The following is a 14,325-nucleotide window of genomic DNA, read 5'->3' on the forward strand; positions in this document are numbered from 1 at the left end:
AATATTATCCCTTCAAAAATGGTGTGATAATATTATCCATCATTTGTAGTGTAAATGAGGAATAAGTAGGGGTTAAGTAGGAAATGTGGAAAAAGAAAGGGAAATTTAAAGAGTTAAATTCTGTTTATCCTTCATTTTTCCATGATAAATTTACAATCAAAGAGAACGCACCCTGAAACAAAACAAGAAACCTCTGCTTACATTTTCTGTTTGTTAAATACTGCCTAAAGTGTAGTAGTTGAAAGCCATGAATATAACTACATTCTCAAAAAAGCCATGAATACTTACCGATTTTAAGAGTAAGTAGTACAAGTTAGAAGCCATGAATATAACTACATTCTCAAAAAAAAGAAAAAGATTATAACTACAAAACTCTTGCACATAAGAGTTGACAGCGTAAAATTAGCAGTACTATATATTCCACTGAAGGAGACAACTCACTCTTAATTCCCAAGACAATCAGCAAAAGCAGTAACATTTGATGAAGTGATTATTATATATGTGAAGTATAATCAAATTGCGACTCAGTTACTGCAGCAAAAATTTGTATTAGAAGTAAGCCTGATCTAAGTTCCAAGCCATCTCCTTTTTCTAGCTGGTCTTTCTAGCCTAGCCTCAGCAGTCTCAACATTCGAATCTGGCAGCGGGGAGAAAGTCTTCTCACCGTCCCTGCAAACCTTCTCACCATCCCTGCTTGTCGTGACGGGCTCCTTGAAACGCTCCCTTCGCCTCTCCATTTTCATTATAATCTCCTTAATCTTCTCATCATCCAATTTCTCAACCACTCTGTTATCATTTGAAGTAGTTTCCGGGTGCCCAGAAACATTGATCTGTGATTCATCTTCATTCTGAATTTCTTCAGTAATGATCTGGCCTTCCTCGGTGTTCAGAGACTCGTTCTGGTGGTTTTTGGAGAACTTACTTTGCTGATTTCTGCCGCTAAGGCTAGCATTTATCTCTCCTTCATCAGTTGGAACAGTCTTCTCTGGTTTGAATTCATCTGTGTCTTCAGAATTATTTGGTTCCTTGTTGTCAGTCGATCCCACGAGGTCACACTTACCATAGTATGTATCTTCTCCGGCTTCTGTGGTTCTTCTTATAGAGGACTGCAAGGTGCACTGCCACAAGGGGACATCAAAATCAAATGTTCTACAATATATAGTGAAGAATGATGACCGAATCGTTCAGAACAGATGATACAGATCATTCAAACTGAGCAAAATATCATTGAAAAGTTACGGAAACTACAGATACAGCTATAGAAAACAATTTGAGATAAAGAGAAACTATGGGAACAATCAGGCATCCAAAAGAGCAGAAACTAAATACTCAGGATGCCTTACGTAGCTACTAATTGGTCATTTGAAACCACAAGGGAGAATTCAATTGATAACAAACAAATCACATGCATAACCCCAAAGTAAATAGACCAGTTTCAGAGACCTTGTAGGTTAACATCAACAGTGCAACAAGCCTTATCAAGATAAGAATAAGAAAGAATCAATTCTCATTATCTTAGATAAATTATGCAGGTGAAGCTTATGTACATAACTGTGGTATTTACCATTTGATCACAAATGTGAAACTAATGTGGTTTTCAATTATGCAAATTAGAACAAACTAAAGTTATTGCCTCATACAGAAGAGTGGTATGGCGTTTCAAACTATTTGCAACATGTAAATAAGACAACAAATGTATAATCAGAAGGCATTGTGGTTTATGAATACTATATAACAGATGAAAACATAGATAAGACAACTCATAGATCTAATGAATAAAATATAGAAGATGCTGATTCTATTTCAAGAGAAAAAAGTTGGCAAGGAGAAAATTTCAAAATATTTATCGTACCGTGTAAACTTATCGATGCAAGTACTAAGCACACTAACAACATCCAACCTTCTGCCAGAGAATTAACCATTTGGAAGGAGTGGATATGAAAGAAGACTCAAGAGTTCCAAAAAGAATATGGCAGCAATAAGGCAACTATCTGGGCCCAAAAGGGTGCTACGATTACAAAGGATTACATGCTACAAAATCAACCAGATCCAGAATTTACACGCGAACCCAATTAGATGTCATTGATCATAGAATATTCAGGTCATTTGCGATAAAGTCAAATAAGCAATTACACCAACACCATGTGCCTGCATATTAGATTCCTCAACATAAATTACTGATAGTCTTCGAAAAAGTTGCAGCACAAACATAATTTTGAGAGCAAACATATGCAATGATTGAGGGGAACACGGTATAAAATATGCGTGCCCTACAAATAGGGGGCACTAGCTTATATTTAACAAAATGGTACAGTGAATTGACCTCAACTTCCTCAATTTTACCTTTCTGCCCTTAACCACCAAGCGATCAACTGAATCTTGGTGACTCGGATGCCTCTGAGCATGACTATTAAGTTTGGTGGATTTATGACACCCGTCAAAATGATTACTGTTCTCTTCTTCTCCCAATATATTGGAGTTCCGCCTCCTCATTTCTCTTTCACTAAGTTCCATAATACGACAAGATGCAGGTTTACCATCAGCCTCATCATTCTTTAAAATTCTTTTAGATTTATGGGATCGCTCCTCAGAGCCGAAGACAATACGGTCCTGCTGCCTGGACTTATCTACATCTTCCTTCGGAAGGAATACTTCAGAATGTTGATTGCGTCTTCTCCCAACAAAATGATCCTCATATCGAATGCTTTCTCTTGTGTAATTGGTGTTTGAAGATGGTTGGTAGTCTCTTCTTTTGACATGAAAATCCTCAGGAGAACAATACCTGAGGTTTTCTCTGGGGACAAAAGTGGCGACATCAGTATCATACTGATCACACTCTATGCGCATTTCTCTCCGTGAGCACCTGATGTTTCTTTGAGCAACCCCCGTTTTTGGTCCAGAAGCTCCTAGAAACTCCCCCCTGCCAGAAGCGTAAGGTTCTTCAGACGGATAAAAAGGAAAAGGTTGATGTTTGATGTTCCTCCTGTCATTAACCTCATTCTCAATATAGCAGAAATTTTCTGAACTATTCAAAGGGCTATGACGTCTTCTATTGCCCTTTGAAGAGCTCTCCACTTCTCTTCTATCATGAGCTACATCCCGATCATATCTACAATCAAGATGATCTCTATCTCCGCCACTACTAGGGCGAATTCTTCTTCCTTCCACATATCTGTCATCATAATCATGTACTGGTGGCAGACAGTCTTGTCTGGTTCTCCGCCTGAGACGTTCACCTTCTCCTTTATACAACAACTGTGTACCTCTGTGGTCAACTGTAGAGGAGTACTTTAGTGATAAGTTCCTTAACCCCTCGATATCACCCTGAAACTGATGTCTCCTTTGATTATGATATCTATAATATTCCGAAGATTCATAATCCATCTGACTACTTCTCTTGTCAAGAAAATTTTTTCTTTCACTAATATTGTGACCATCAAGGGGACCTGCTTTGTACCTACTATTTGGATTGTCCCAGTATTGGTTTTTCAAGAATGCCTGGCCCATATGATGATCAGGCAAACGTCCACCTGAGTAAGTCAGCATTCTTTCTGAGTAGCTGCAGAAAGGAACATCAGTCTCATTAATTTTGAGATCTACCATTGCTCTATGTTGGTTAACATGTCTGTTATAGAGATGCTTGGCATCAGTTGCATAAGAAGCATCCTCATCGGCTCGGTTTTTGAAATAGGGCATATAATTAGATTTCTTGGGCTGATTAGAATGCTTCCGTGTGCTGTCTTGCCGTCTCTCATAATATCCACCATCTCTGGTACCTCGTCTGACACCACGGCTTTCAGAGTGTTTGGGAGGATGATATTTGTGAGTGATTGGATCTTGTGATTCACAATGTAAGCTAGATGAAGAGTACCTTAAACGCTTAGGGCTCTTTTCAAAATATCTGCTACCGTATGCAGCACGACTAGGAGAAGAAGGGTATCCTTGGCCACGCTGACTCCAACTGCTTTTAAATGCATCTGGTTCTCGTGCTGATGACACTTTATTCGATATGCAACTTGCTTTTCTTCTATCTGTATCATCAGAAGTTTCGGATATCCCATCTGAATCACATTCAGAGACTTCACAAGGGCTATCCTCCACTGAGTCGGATATCTGCACACTTCCACGCTTATCCAAATCCAAGGGCACAGGATAGCTCGCTTCTGTATGCCTGGAGATGTAATCAATTGGGCAGGAAGTTATCATTGTTTAGAACATATATTCATGAAGAATGAAACACAATATGCAAGGTAGATCAATAAGAAAAATGTGTTACTTCTCCTTCTACCAAACCATAATCTGTATAATCTACAATTTGAACATTTCCATATTAAAGATTTCCAACATTCATACTCATCTCTGCTTGCCATTCAACATAGCCTTTGGCCAAGTGGTAATCACGAAACCAGATAAAAAAAATTGAAGTTTAAATGCCATATGCCTTGAGTGTGTAACCATTATAAGACAATACAAAAACATCCTCGTAAAAACAATTGAACAAAGCTCTATTGGTTGCAATACATATGCTGCTTCTCAACATTATCCAGAGGAGCATATTTAGAGTGATTACAACATCAAATAAAAATCAAAGTAATGCAACAGCACCATCAGTGAGATTGGTTGAAGGGAAGACCTTTCTGAGGCAATTTCTGGTCCTCCGTGTTTCCTTCCATAGTTAGGTTGGTTATCCTCACTACTAAAGAAAGGATTTCTGTCATCAGAGTCCCCTTTCCTGCATGTTCTGCGCACTTGTTGTGTCGTTTCATGAACTCTCTTCGTCTTAGAATTCGAGGAATTATACTGCAAAATCTACAGTCGAAATCCATGTAATATACTATAAGCATGACATAGAAAATGGTGAAACTAATTTGATAACTATCAATAACTGTAGAGGAATCAAAATTCACAATTGATGAGTTGATGACCAAACTAACAATCTCCCACTCCAGTTTCAACTCTAGCAACAAGGAGAAGCACACAAAAGATCATATGTATACTACAGTCGAACACAGACCAATCAAAGACATAATCCATTCTTATTACTTCTCAATCTTCTCTAACAATTCTAAACCTTAATCAATCAACTTAAACCCAAATAAGCAACCACAATATAACCAAACATTTAAACAATCAACAGAAATATAAGTATACAACACAACCTTTCTCTGGGACTGGGAGCTGTAATCCCCACCATTGACGGTCTTCTCCTTTCCAGATATTTCTTCATATCTCTTACGTTCATAATTCTCACCTACTTTTCTCTCAACTTCATCATAGCCATCACTAGCCAATCGGTCCTCGCTATCTCTCTCACTCTCACTCTCACTCCAGCTCGTGCTCCCGCTTTCACATCTATCACCATTCTCTACAGGCAAATTTCTCAAATCACCACAGCCACCGGCCTTCTCCTCCTTTGCCTCCTGACGTGCGGCATCACGCTCCTCAGCTGCCTTATTCTCTCCTCGCGGGGCATTTGCGGAAATACGATCGCTCCGTGGGGGCAATTCTGTCGACCGATGCAAAGCGCTGATTGCTGAGCTCGCCTGTACCTCAACGTCAGCATAAAGGTCGCTGAAGTCATCATCGTCGAATTCCTCCATCGCGAAAATGGAGGCGAATAAAATTAGGAATAAGAGGGTTTTGATAAACCCTCCTAGAAATTTGGGATTCCTAAAACCCTAGAAGCAGCTCTTGACATTTTGGCATTGAAAAGGGTTTGTGTTTCTCTTTTTATCTTTTTTTTTTTTGAAAATGGCATATAAGTAACTTTATCCCAATTCACAATCTATAGTATATTAAAACATGGGTTAATGTACAAATACATTTCTAATGTAGACACCCCTAGAACGTATACCCCCATACTTAATATTGGATCAAATAAGTCCCGATGTCTCAAAATCGGGACAATTAAACCCTCCCCTGAAACGGCGTTACACGTCCGTTACTTATTTTCCATTCTTCTTCGCCAAGCTTCGGAAATGGCCTTCGGTCATGCTTTGCCTCGTTTGCAGTGTCTTCTCCCCCTATCTCTCCATCTCGCTCGACTCTCTCCACCACTCATCTCCACGCCGCGCGCAGTCATGGCTTCATTGATCCATTCGTTTTTATTTTGTGAATCTTCATTTTGATTTTTGGCACGGTGCCGAACTGGTTGATAATCAGGGTGAATGGATTGTCGTTATTTCTACGATGAGCACAACCACATCCATTCTCAACAACTTCCGATCCGTCGAATTAACAACTAGCTTAGAGAGAGAGAGATATGTAACTAACTGCAAGCCGCCAACAACCCCGGCAAATTCGAATTAGAATCCGACGGCAGATTTGCAACTCTGAGGAGAAAGACTCAAAATGGGAGGGCCCCGAATGGGAAGCAACTTAACACGAAGGGTGTTAAGAAATTGGGGACGACTTCTTCTTTGAAGATTGAGAGGGGTAAAGTGCAGAGTGTGACCGAGGAGAATAGTGGTGAGGCAAGATTTCTTGTCACGGCGGCTACTCGCCTGAATTAAGGGGGAAGAAGATTTAAGGATTTCTTATAAGTTGGGGATTTTTGTTACTTATGTGAAATCAAGATACGAGAGAAAAGAAGAAGAGATTGGAGGAGAGGATATGGTGGCACGACGGCAACACTGTTGTTCCTGCGACCATTGTCACCAGCGAGTGGTGGCAGATGGAGTTGGGGAGAAAGAGAGAGAAAGAATGATAAACAAAAATTTAATAAGTAACGGTCGTGTAACGCCATTTGGGGGATGATTTAATTGCCCCGATTTTGGGACATCGAGGGCTTATTTTATCCAATGTCGAGTATGGAGGTATACGCTCTAAGGGTGTATACATTAAGAGTGCATTTTCACCTTAACCTTTAAGAAATTAAGAGCATTTCATTCTCCAAAAAATAAATAATAATAATAAGAGTATTTCCAGCCCTAGAGACCCTTTGCCTTTTGGAGGCTTTAAGAAGCGATCCCCACTTTAAAGCCTCTAGGAGTGTGCAGAAATCGAGCCAGCCAAAAAAATTGACTGAAAAAAGGCCGAACCGATTGATTTTCGGTCGATTTTTTTGTTTTTGCTATGGTCAATCGGTTCGGCCCATTTTTTTTTCAGAAAAATTGGTTTTTTCGGTTGGTTCGATTTTCTCAAATTTGGTCGGTCGAACACTGAACCAATCGATAATATATATATATATATATATATATATATATATATATATATATATATACGTTCAATGTAGACCACTAAATATTCAAAGAACAGAGACCAAATATGATGCAGCCCAAGGTTCATCGTTAGTGCAAGAAGTTTGGAAGCAAGAGTTGATGAAGAAGCCAATTGGAGATGGTGGAGTTGGCGCGTTGGATAGCCCACGTTTGATTAATCTCATTACGTGCATTTGTGTCGAAGTTGGAAGACTTTATTTATTTATTTTCAACCTTGTTATTTTAGAGCCCCATAGTTTAGTTTATTATGTTATTTTCGAAAATTAGGGAATAAGGGCCTTGTTTGGTTGATTAGTTTAGTTAGGGTTTTTATTTAAGTTGTTTCCTTATTAGATTAGGTTTAGTTTTTGCCTATATATATGACTTTGTTGTGTTGGACGAAAATTAACCCTATTATTAATCAAATTTGTGAGTTTTATTCTCTCTTGAGAGTTTTCAAGTTCTTCTTGATTTTTCCAAGATGAGTTCAATTATCGGCGTATCGACGAGTCAACCAATCATCGTCTGATGTCATTCATCGTCCTCGAGTTGCTGCGTCAACATCACGTTAGGGTATAGGGAATTCGTTTCGCCTATATCATTATGTGGGTTAGATTCAGAGGTTTTGGGATTTTCATTATCTGTTCCATCTACCGTTCGTTCTTCAGTCTTCCGCTTGCGTGTTCGTTTGAACGGTCTGGCAAGGATCGTATCATTGGCACCAGAGCCGCGTTTCGTATCCAGGTTTTTTTTTTCTGTCTTCGTGTCAAGGGTAGACGTTTTTAGGGTTTCGTTTTCTGTTCCGTTTGTTGCGTTTGTTTCGTTTCGTTTTCTGATCCAAGTTTTCCTTTTTCAAGGATTATGATTTCCGTATTTCAATAATTTAGGATTCCGTTTCGTTCAAGGGTAGACTTCTTTAGGGTTCTGTTTCTGCGTTTTCCATATTTCCGCAATTTAGGGTTTCGCCTATTTCAATTTTAGGGTTTATGTCATTTGATCTTTTCCGTGTTTTCCATATTTTTCCCTGCAAGATTTTCATCCGAATTTTAAAGTACCATAACATATACACCCATACACATCCATAATCCATCATCGACTCAAACTGGTCGCCATTTTTTCATACTTCATTTTTTTCGTTTCGTTCTTGAGTTTTTCAGAAATCGTTGGTGTGTAATTTTATTCATTTGTTTCCTTAGGTCGTGTAGAGTCTTTTGGGTCATCTTCTGTGTGCAGTTTTTTCGAATTTCGATTAAATCTCGTAGTGTTTTCTGGGTTCCTTGGGTATTATAGAGTGTGTTGAGACAGCTTTTGTGCAACACGTTTCTGAGTTTCCAGCTTCGTTTCTTTGTGCCTTTTCGTTTTCGATTTGATGAACGTTCATCAAACCCGTTGAACATATCAGTAATTCCGCTGAACATTGCGCCGCCTTCGACTGCCGTGTAGCAATTTTGTCACAAATTCAAATATTAGATATTCGAACTTCATAAAAAACTTTCTATTTACTGGTTTAGAGATGTAATATACGATATCTTTTAGAGATGTCCTATACGATGTCACAAATTCATTTTTTGCTCAAATTCTAGTTGACGTGGCAAGTCGAAATATCAACGTGTATTCATCGAATGTTTTAAAAAATGATATTGTATACGACATTTCTAAAAGATATCGTATAAGACCAGGGACGGGGCTAACCTACGGAAGGCCCGATGCGAAATTTAAAATTGGGTCCTTTTCCGTAGCTAAAAATGAATCAAAAATATAAAATAATATATATATTTATATATTAATGAACGATAGTTTTTTTTTTATCTAATTACACAATAAGCATGTAAAAACTAAAACATTCACTTGAAAATTCCTTGTAAATTTTTGAAACAAAATCACTAATAACACTTGAAAATAACTATTAACTAATTTATTAAAATATAATTAAAAATTTCACACAATGACACAATCATAAGATTTACCTAATTACCTTGTGTTTGTTGTCTGTTGAATGTTGACTGTTAAACGAGAATAGATAATTAGAGCTAATGCTTTTAAGACTTGAGAGAGAGAGAGAGAGAGAGAGAGAGAGAGAGAGAGAGAGAGAGAGATAGTAGAAGAGAAAATAGGAGAACATGAAAAAACTGAGAAAGAAATGTTATCTAATCTTTCTTTATATTTACAGAGGTGGAATACGTAAAGTCTTTTTATTTATTTTTGGTAAAAAAAATATATTTATCACAAAATGATATACTATTTTTTTTTTTACGTCAAGGCCCAAGTTAATGAAGAAATTATATCTTATTTTCTAATTTCACACGCCACTTAATGAAGGAAAAAGGCCCCAAAGCAGTAAAAATATAAAATTGGCGCTCTCCATAATCGAACCCGCATCAACTTGAAGAGAACATCTTTCCACTAAACTAATTAATGAAGTTATTTATTTTTCAACTATTTAAATATATATAAATACAAGAACCTATATATAATCGGGGGTCCTGTGCAATCGCCCACCCTGTACACCCTCAAAACCGCCACTGTATAAGACATCTCTAAACCCGTAAATCATAAGATTTTTATGGAGTTTGAAAATCTAATATTTGAATTTGTGATAAAATTGCTACAACGTTAAAGTTCATGTATTTTTTTACACATTTCAAAGTTCATGTGCAAAATCAAACTACCCCCAAAGTTGGTGTATTTAGGCGCCAATAACCCTTTAATTCAATACTACTTCTCCATCCACAAAAAATAGTTTTAGAAAAAATAACACGATTTTCAATAAAAATAATTAAAATTAGAGTTAGGCCCATGTAAAAAATATTGTTCCTCTTATGCTAACGTATGAGGCCTTTCCCCTTGGATTTCTAATCCAAGCATGAACAATAAATCCATATTACTAGAAAATTTGCAAACCAAAATTCATCCATTGACTGACTAGGTGCGCTTGAAAAGTTTTGAGGTATGTTGTGCGTGATAACTATAATAATTGAATGTGTTTCTTCCCTTTGGATGATGGTAGATTTTGTAATGCCTTGGCCATTTCTAGTTTCGGCGTTTGTTGGTAAATTTTAGATTCCTCGTTTTGTCTTCCTACTGCAACTTGTTTTATCCTTCGTTTTGTCTTTCGTTTATGCAATCGCCCAAACTTCATCCACTTATATTTTTGTTGTTGATATTAGTTATGCCTTAAATCTAGCTGCAAATATATGCACACATGAGTCTCTTGTTGCACTAGCAACATTGATTAGTGTTTTTCTTGCATTAATTTATTGGATAATAAATCAAGAAATATATAAGTATTTCCAATTTCTTAGTTTTTAATACTTCCATATATTTATTTGATTAAATTTCTAGCTTATTCCTTTAAATTGTTGGTACAATATTTAAAGAAGGGAAGACCGAGTCGAACATGGGTGAAACTAAATGTTTGGGTGGATGAAACTTGTTTTAAGGTTTTTAAAATTGTGTTCTGAAACTTTTTTTTTTTTACTTTTTTATCTTCTTGATAGAATAAAATATGGGTTAATGTCGTGAAAAACCATGAACTTTGGTGCTATTTTCAAACTTTCCATGAACTATTTTTTTTATCCAATTTTCCATGAACTTAAACACCCGAACAATTTTTCCACAATTTTCAAAAAGCCCCAATTAGAGTGCTGACATGGCACTCTTTAAGTCACCTGAAAGATGACATGTCTTCGCCGGCGACATTAAGAAACGACGTCGTCTACATTGGCATCAAACTACGTCGTTTTCTTCAATTTTTATTTCCTACATTTATTTATGTCTACATTTGGGGAAATTAAGAAATCACTTCCCCATTTCCACGATTGAGGGTTTCAGAAGAATCTGATGAATTTCTCGCCTTCTTCATCTTATGGCGCCACTTCTTCCATGGCTACACCTGATTCCCTCCCTGAATGTACGTGCAAACTTCGAGTGGAGATGAAAACGTCGCGAACGCACCTCAATCCTGGGCTAAGATTCCTCAGATGCTCCAACAAAGAGGTGATTGTCACGTTTTTTTGTTTTTGAGTTTATTTCTGTTCTCTCTTCTTCCTTAAAGCAACAATCTTTGTTGTTGCAGAAACAATGTGGCTTCTTTGAGTGGGTAGATCCTGAAATAAAGCCTAGAAATCAAGACAATGATGCTGAAAAATTGAACTTCTGGATTGGAGAATGCTATCGCCTGCAGAAATATGTGGAGGAAGATATGAAGCGAATTAGATTGTTGGAGGATGAAGTGAGACTCCTCAGAATGGAGAAGGTTAAGGGCAGCAAGAACTGGAAGAAGAAGGTGTTTGTTTGTGCTTGTGTTGTTGGAGTTGTTAGTGTGGTAATTCAAGCATTTGTTGCTTAGGGTATAGGGTTGATGGTGTTTTGTTTTCATTCCTCTTGTAACAACCTTGTAATCTCATTGGCAATGGTAATGAGAAGTAAGTTTATTTTCAGAATTCTGTGCAAGAAATCTTCCACATCAAAAACTGATTACAAAACATTGGCAATGTTCAAGAAATGGAATAACATAACTGATTATGATATTTATACCATCAAAAACTGAGACAAAACATCTTCAACATCAACAATCCAAATTCAAATTGTCTTAATCCATCTTGAAGAAACAGAAACATGAAAAGTTTGTACATCAAAAACATCAAAAACACCAAACAACATCAAATGGACAGATGGACAGCTCATCTCCTCTTCAACAATCCATCTTCAAGTGTTGGTTTGGGATTCCTGTGTAGGGCCTTGAATGGACAGCTCCTCTCCTCTTGGGATTTGTTGCACATAACTCCCACTTGCAATATAAGAGATCCCTGTTTCTTCTCCAATGTAATGACCTATTCCTTTGCTTGCCTACTTTGCCTGACATTGCTTCTTGCTATCATATACTCTTCATCTTCTGACCCTAGCTCTTTATCACCTAAAGAATCATCTGACTCTACGTCCTCTTTCTCACTAAATTGAGGAACATAATCATCATCATCTTCATCTGTTTCATGCAGCTCATCCATCAGCACATCATGCTCAATCCTTGGCTCAATATGCACATTCTGCTCTTTCACTACACTAGCAGGCTCTTCCCTATCAAACACCTTCTCTTTCCCTTTGGACTGATTTACCTTCCTCTTCCCCTTCCTTAACTCAATCTGCACATTCTGCTCTTTCACTACACTAGCAGGCTCTTCCCTATCAAACACCTTATCTTTCCCTTTGGACTGATTTACCTTCCCCTTCCCATTCCCCTTATTACTACTACTCTTAGTGGTTGTTATAGTCTTCGTAACTGTCTTAGTAACAGTTTCAGATTCAGTGACAGCCTTCTTGACCTTTCCCTTTTTCCCATCATCCACATAGATACTCACACATGTAATTGTAGATGTACAACATTGTATCATTTGCATTACCTGCTTATCATCACACAAATCCATAAACACTAAAGTTCTAGGAACCTTGAAAGCTAAACACCTCCAAGAAGTATACCCAAGCTGCTTGATTTCCTCCTCTAAGTCAAAATAACCAAACCTATCCTTATCTAAACCGAATTTCCCCAAAACTTCACCACCTGAGTACAATCTACTTGCGCCTAGGTGGACAAACTTCCCACCATGGTGAATATACAAGCCAAATGAGTCACTGCGCAAATTGAAAAAAAGGAAATTCAATGTGATGGATGGGCAAGAAGAAGATTCAACTACATAGTAAATCAAAATCAAAGATTCACAGCAATAGACAAGTAAAGACTCAATTTTTTCTATGACCTAAGGGCGGCAAAAATCTATGGGCGACAAATTCTATACAGGGGGAAAGAGAAATACCTATCTCCCATTTCGCGAAATATCGTCGTCAATATCTCTTACTTCGTCTTCTTCTCGGCGCCTCACTCGCAATATCTCGTCGTCCCAAGGTCAAATTCTCCCATAACAGTTGCAGTCAAGATTCGACAATGGTGAATGTAAGAAAATGCGGTGAAATTAGGTTAGGGTTAATATGATTTCACCCCAGCAAAAGAAACGGCGTCGTTTGATGCGAATTCTAGCTCAAACGACGTCTTTTCATATACTTTATCAAAACGCCGTCGTTTCGACTAATGCCACGTAGGCGCCACCTAAGACCGGACAATCACCGGAGTTGAAAATTGTGGAAAAATTGTTCGGGTGTTTAAGTTCATGGAAAATTGGATAAAAAAAATAGTTCATGGAAAGTTTGGAAATAGCACCAAAGTTCATGGTTTTTCACGACATTAACCCATAAAATATTGAACCAATCGGTTGACATTCTAGACATCTAGCGAGTGTGGATGTGTATAACTCTAAAGTAATAATAAAGCGTTGAACTAGAGATCTTGCTATTTTGTGAAATCTACTAAATGCCAACATTCTGTAAATTTTCTCAATAAAAGATTCTTGCAGACAAATTGTTGAATAAAATTGTTTTAAGAGATAGTATTTCTCAATGTTACAAATTTCATTACCACTTAACCTCGTTTAAATGTAGAACAAAAAGGTGCTTATTTTTTCTCAATACTAATCTCTTAACAATGATCTAAAATTCAGATTTATAAAAATAAATTAAAGTTTAAACTATAAATTAAAATTTGTTAAAAGCTTGGAATATAAACTACAGTTAATGCTTTCTTACTCTCAAGCGAGGTTTGTGTTTTGAGTTTATATATGTTTTCTATTTCGCTTGTGCCTATCTGTTGAGTATAATTACATGTGCATGTTTGAGGATAATTGTGTTTGAAGTGCGTACGTGCGTGTGATGAGCTCAACTTTATGTTCGTTTTTATTTTTATTTTTATGTCTAGATATTGTCTTTTTTCTTTTTGTTTGAGTCGTATGTCTGGGAGGACACATTAGAGTAGGAATGGTCTTTTTGGCAGAGCAGGTGCATGTACGAGCATAATGTTGTTATATTTTGCGAAAGAGGTATGCTTATCAAATCAAGGCCATTTAGAACATTAATTAAACGATATAGCATGAAAGTCAAAGTCAGAGATGAAGCTGCTCAAATACTCCAGGCTTTTTGACCAAAGTGTCACGCCAAATCCAGTATTGGACGAAAGGTCCAGGGCAAAAGCAAGCGCAGTAGCAGGATGCAACATAATAAGAATGTGGAGGCTTGGTACGGG

The 14,325-nt window shown here is 37.4% G+C and overlaps 2 protein-coding genes across 4 annotated transcripts; both read right to left on the reverse strand.

Annotated features, from left to right (window-relative positions):
- Nucleotides 1-388: 388 nt before the first annotated feature.
- Nucleotides 389-5,742, reverse strand: LOC131024234 (uncharacterized). Of its 3 annotated transcripts, none has more exons than XM_057953746.1 (4): nucleotides 5,160-5,742; nucleotides 4,634-4,809; nucleotides 2,344-4,171; nucleotides 389-1,118 (listed from the first exon to the last, which is right to left on the reverse strand). In XM_057953746.1, exons 1-4 carry the CDS (start codon nucleotides 5,598-5,600, stop codon nucleotides 567-569), a joined length of 2,997 nt encoding a protein of 998 aa, XP_057809729.1. In that variant the 5' UTR covers nucleotides 5,601-5,742; the 3' UTR covers nucleotides 389-566. The 3 variants fall into 3 exon arrangements, with proteins under 3 accessions (XP_057809729.1, XP_057809732.1, XP_057809731.1); XM_057953749.1 differs by having other exon boundaries at nucleotides 389-1,106; nucleotides 5,160-5,728; XM_057953748.1 differs by having other exon boundaries at nucleotides 4,634-4,800; nucleotides 5,160-5,727.
- Nucleotides 5,743-12,031: 6,289 nt separating this feature from the next.
- On the reverse strand, nucleotides 12,032-13,284 carry LOC131025706 (uncharacterized). The gene is made up of 2 exons (XM_057955498.1): nucleotides 13,010-13,284; nucleotides 12,032-12,827 (listed from the first exon to the last, which is right to left on the reverse strand). Exons 1-2 carry the CDS (start codon nucleotides 13,018-13,020, stop codon nucleotides 12,032-12,034), a joined length of 807 nt encoding a protein of 268 aa, XP_057811481.1. The 5' UTR covers nucleotides 13,021-13,284.
- Nucleotides 13,285-14,325: the final 1,041 nt, after the last annotated feature.

Source organism: Salvia miltiorrhiza, chromosome 5 (genome assembly GCF_028751815.1).
Source record: "Salvia miltiorrhiza cultivar Shanhuang (shh) chromosome 5, IMPLAD_Smil_shh, whole genome shotgun sequence".
Taxonomy (NCBI): Eukaryota; Viridiplantae; Streptophyta; class Magnoliopsida; order Lamiales; family Lamiaceae; genus Salvia; species Salvia miltiorrhiza.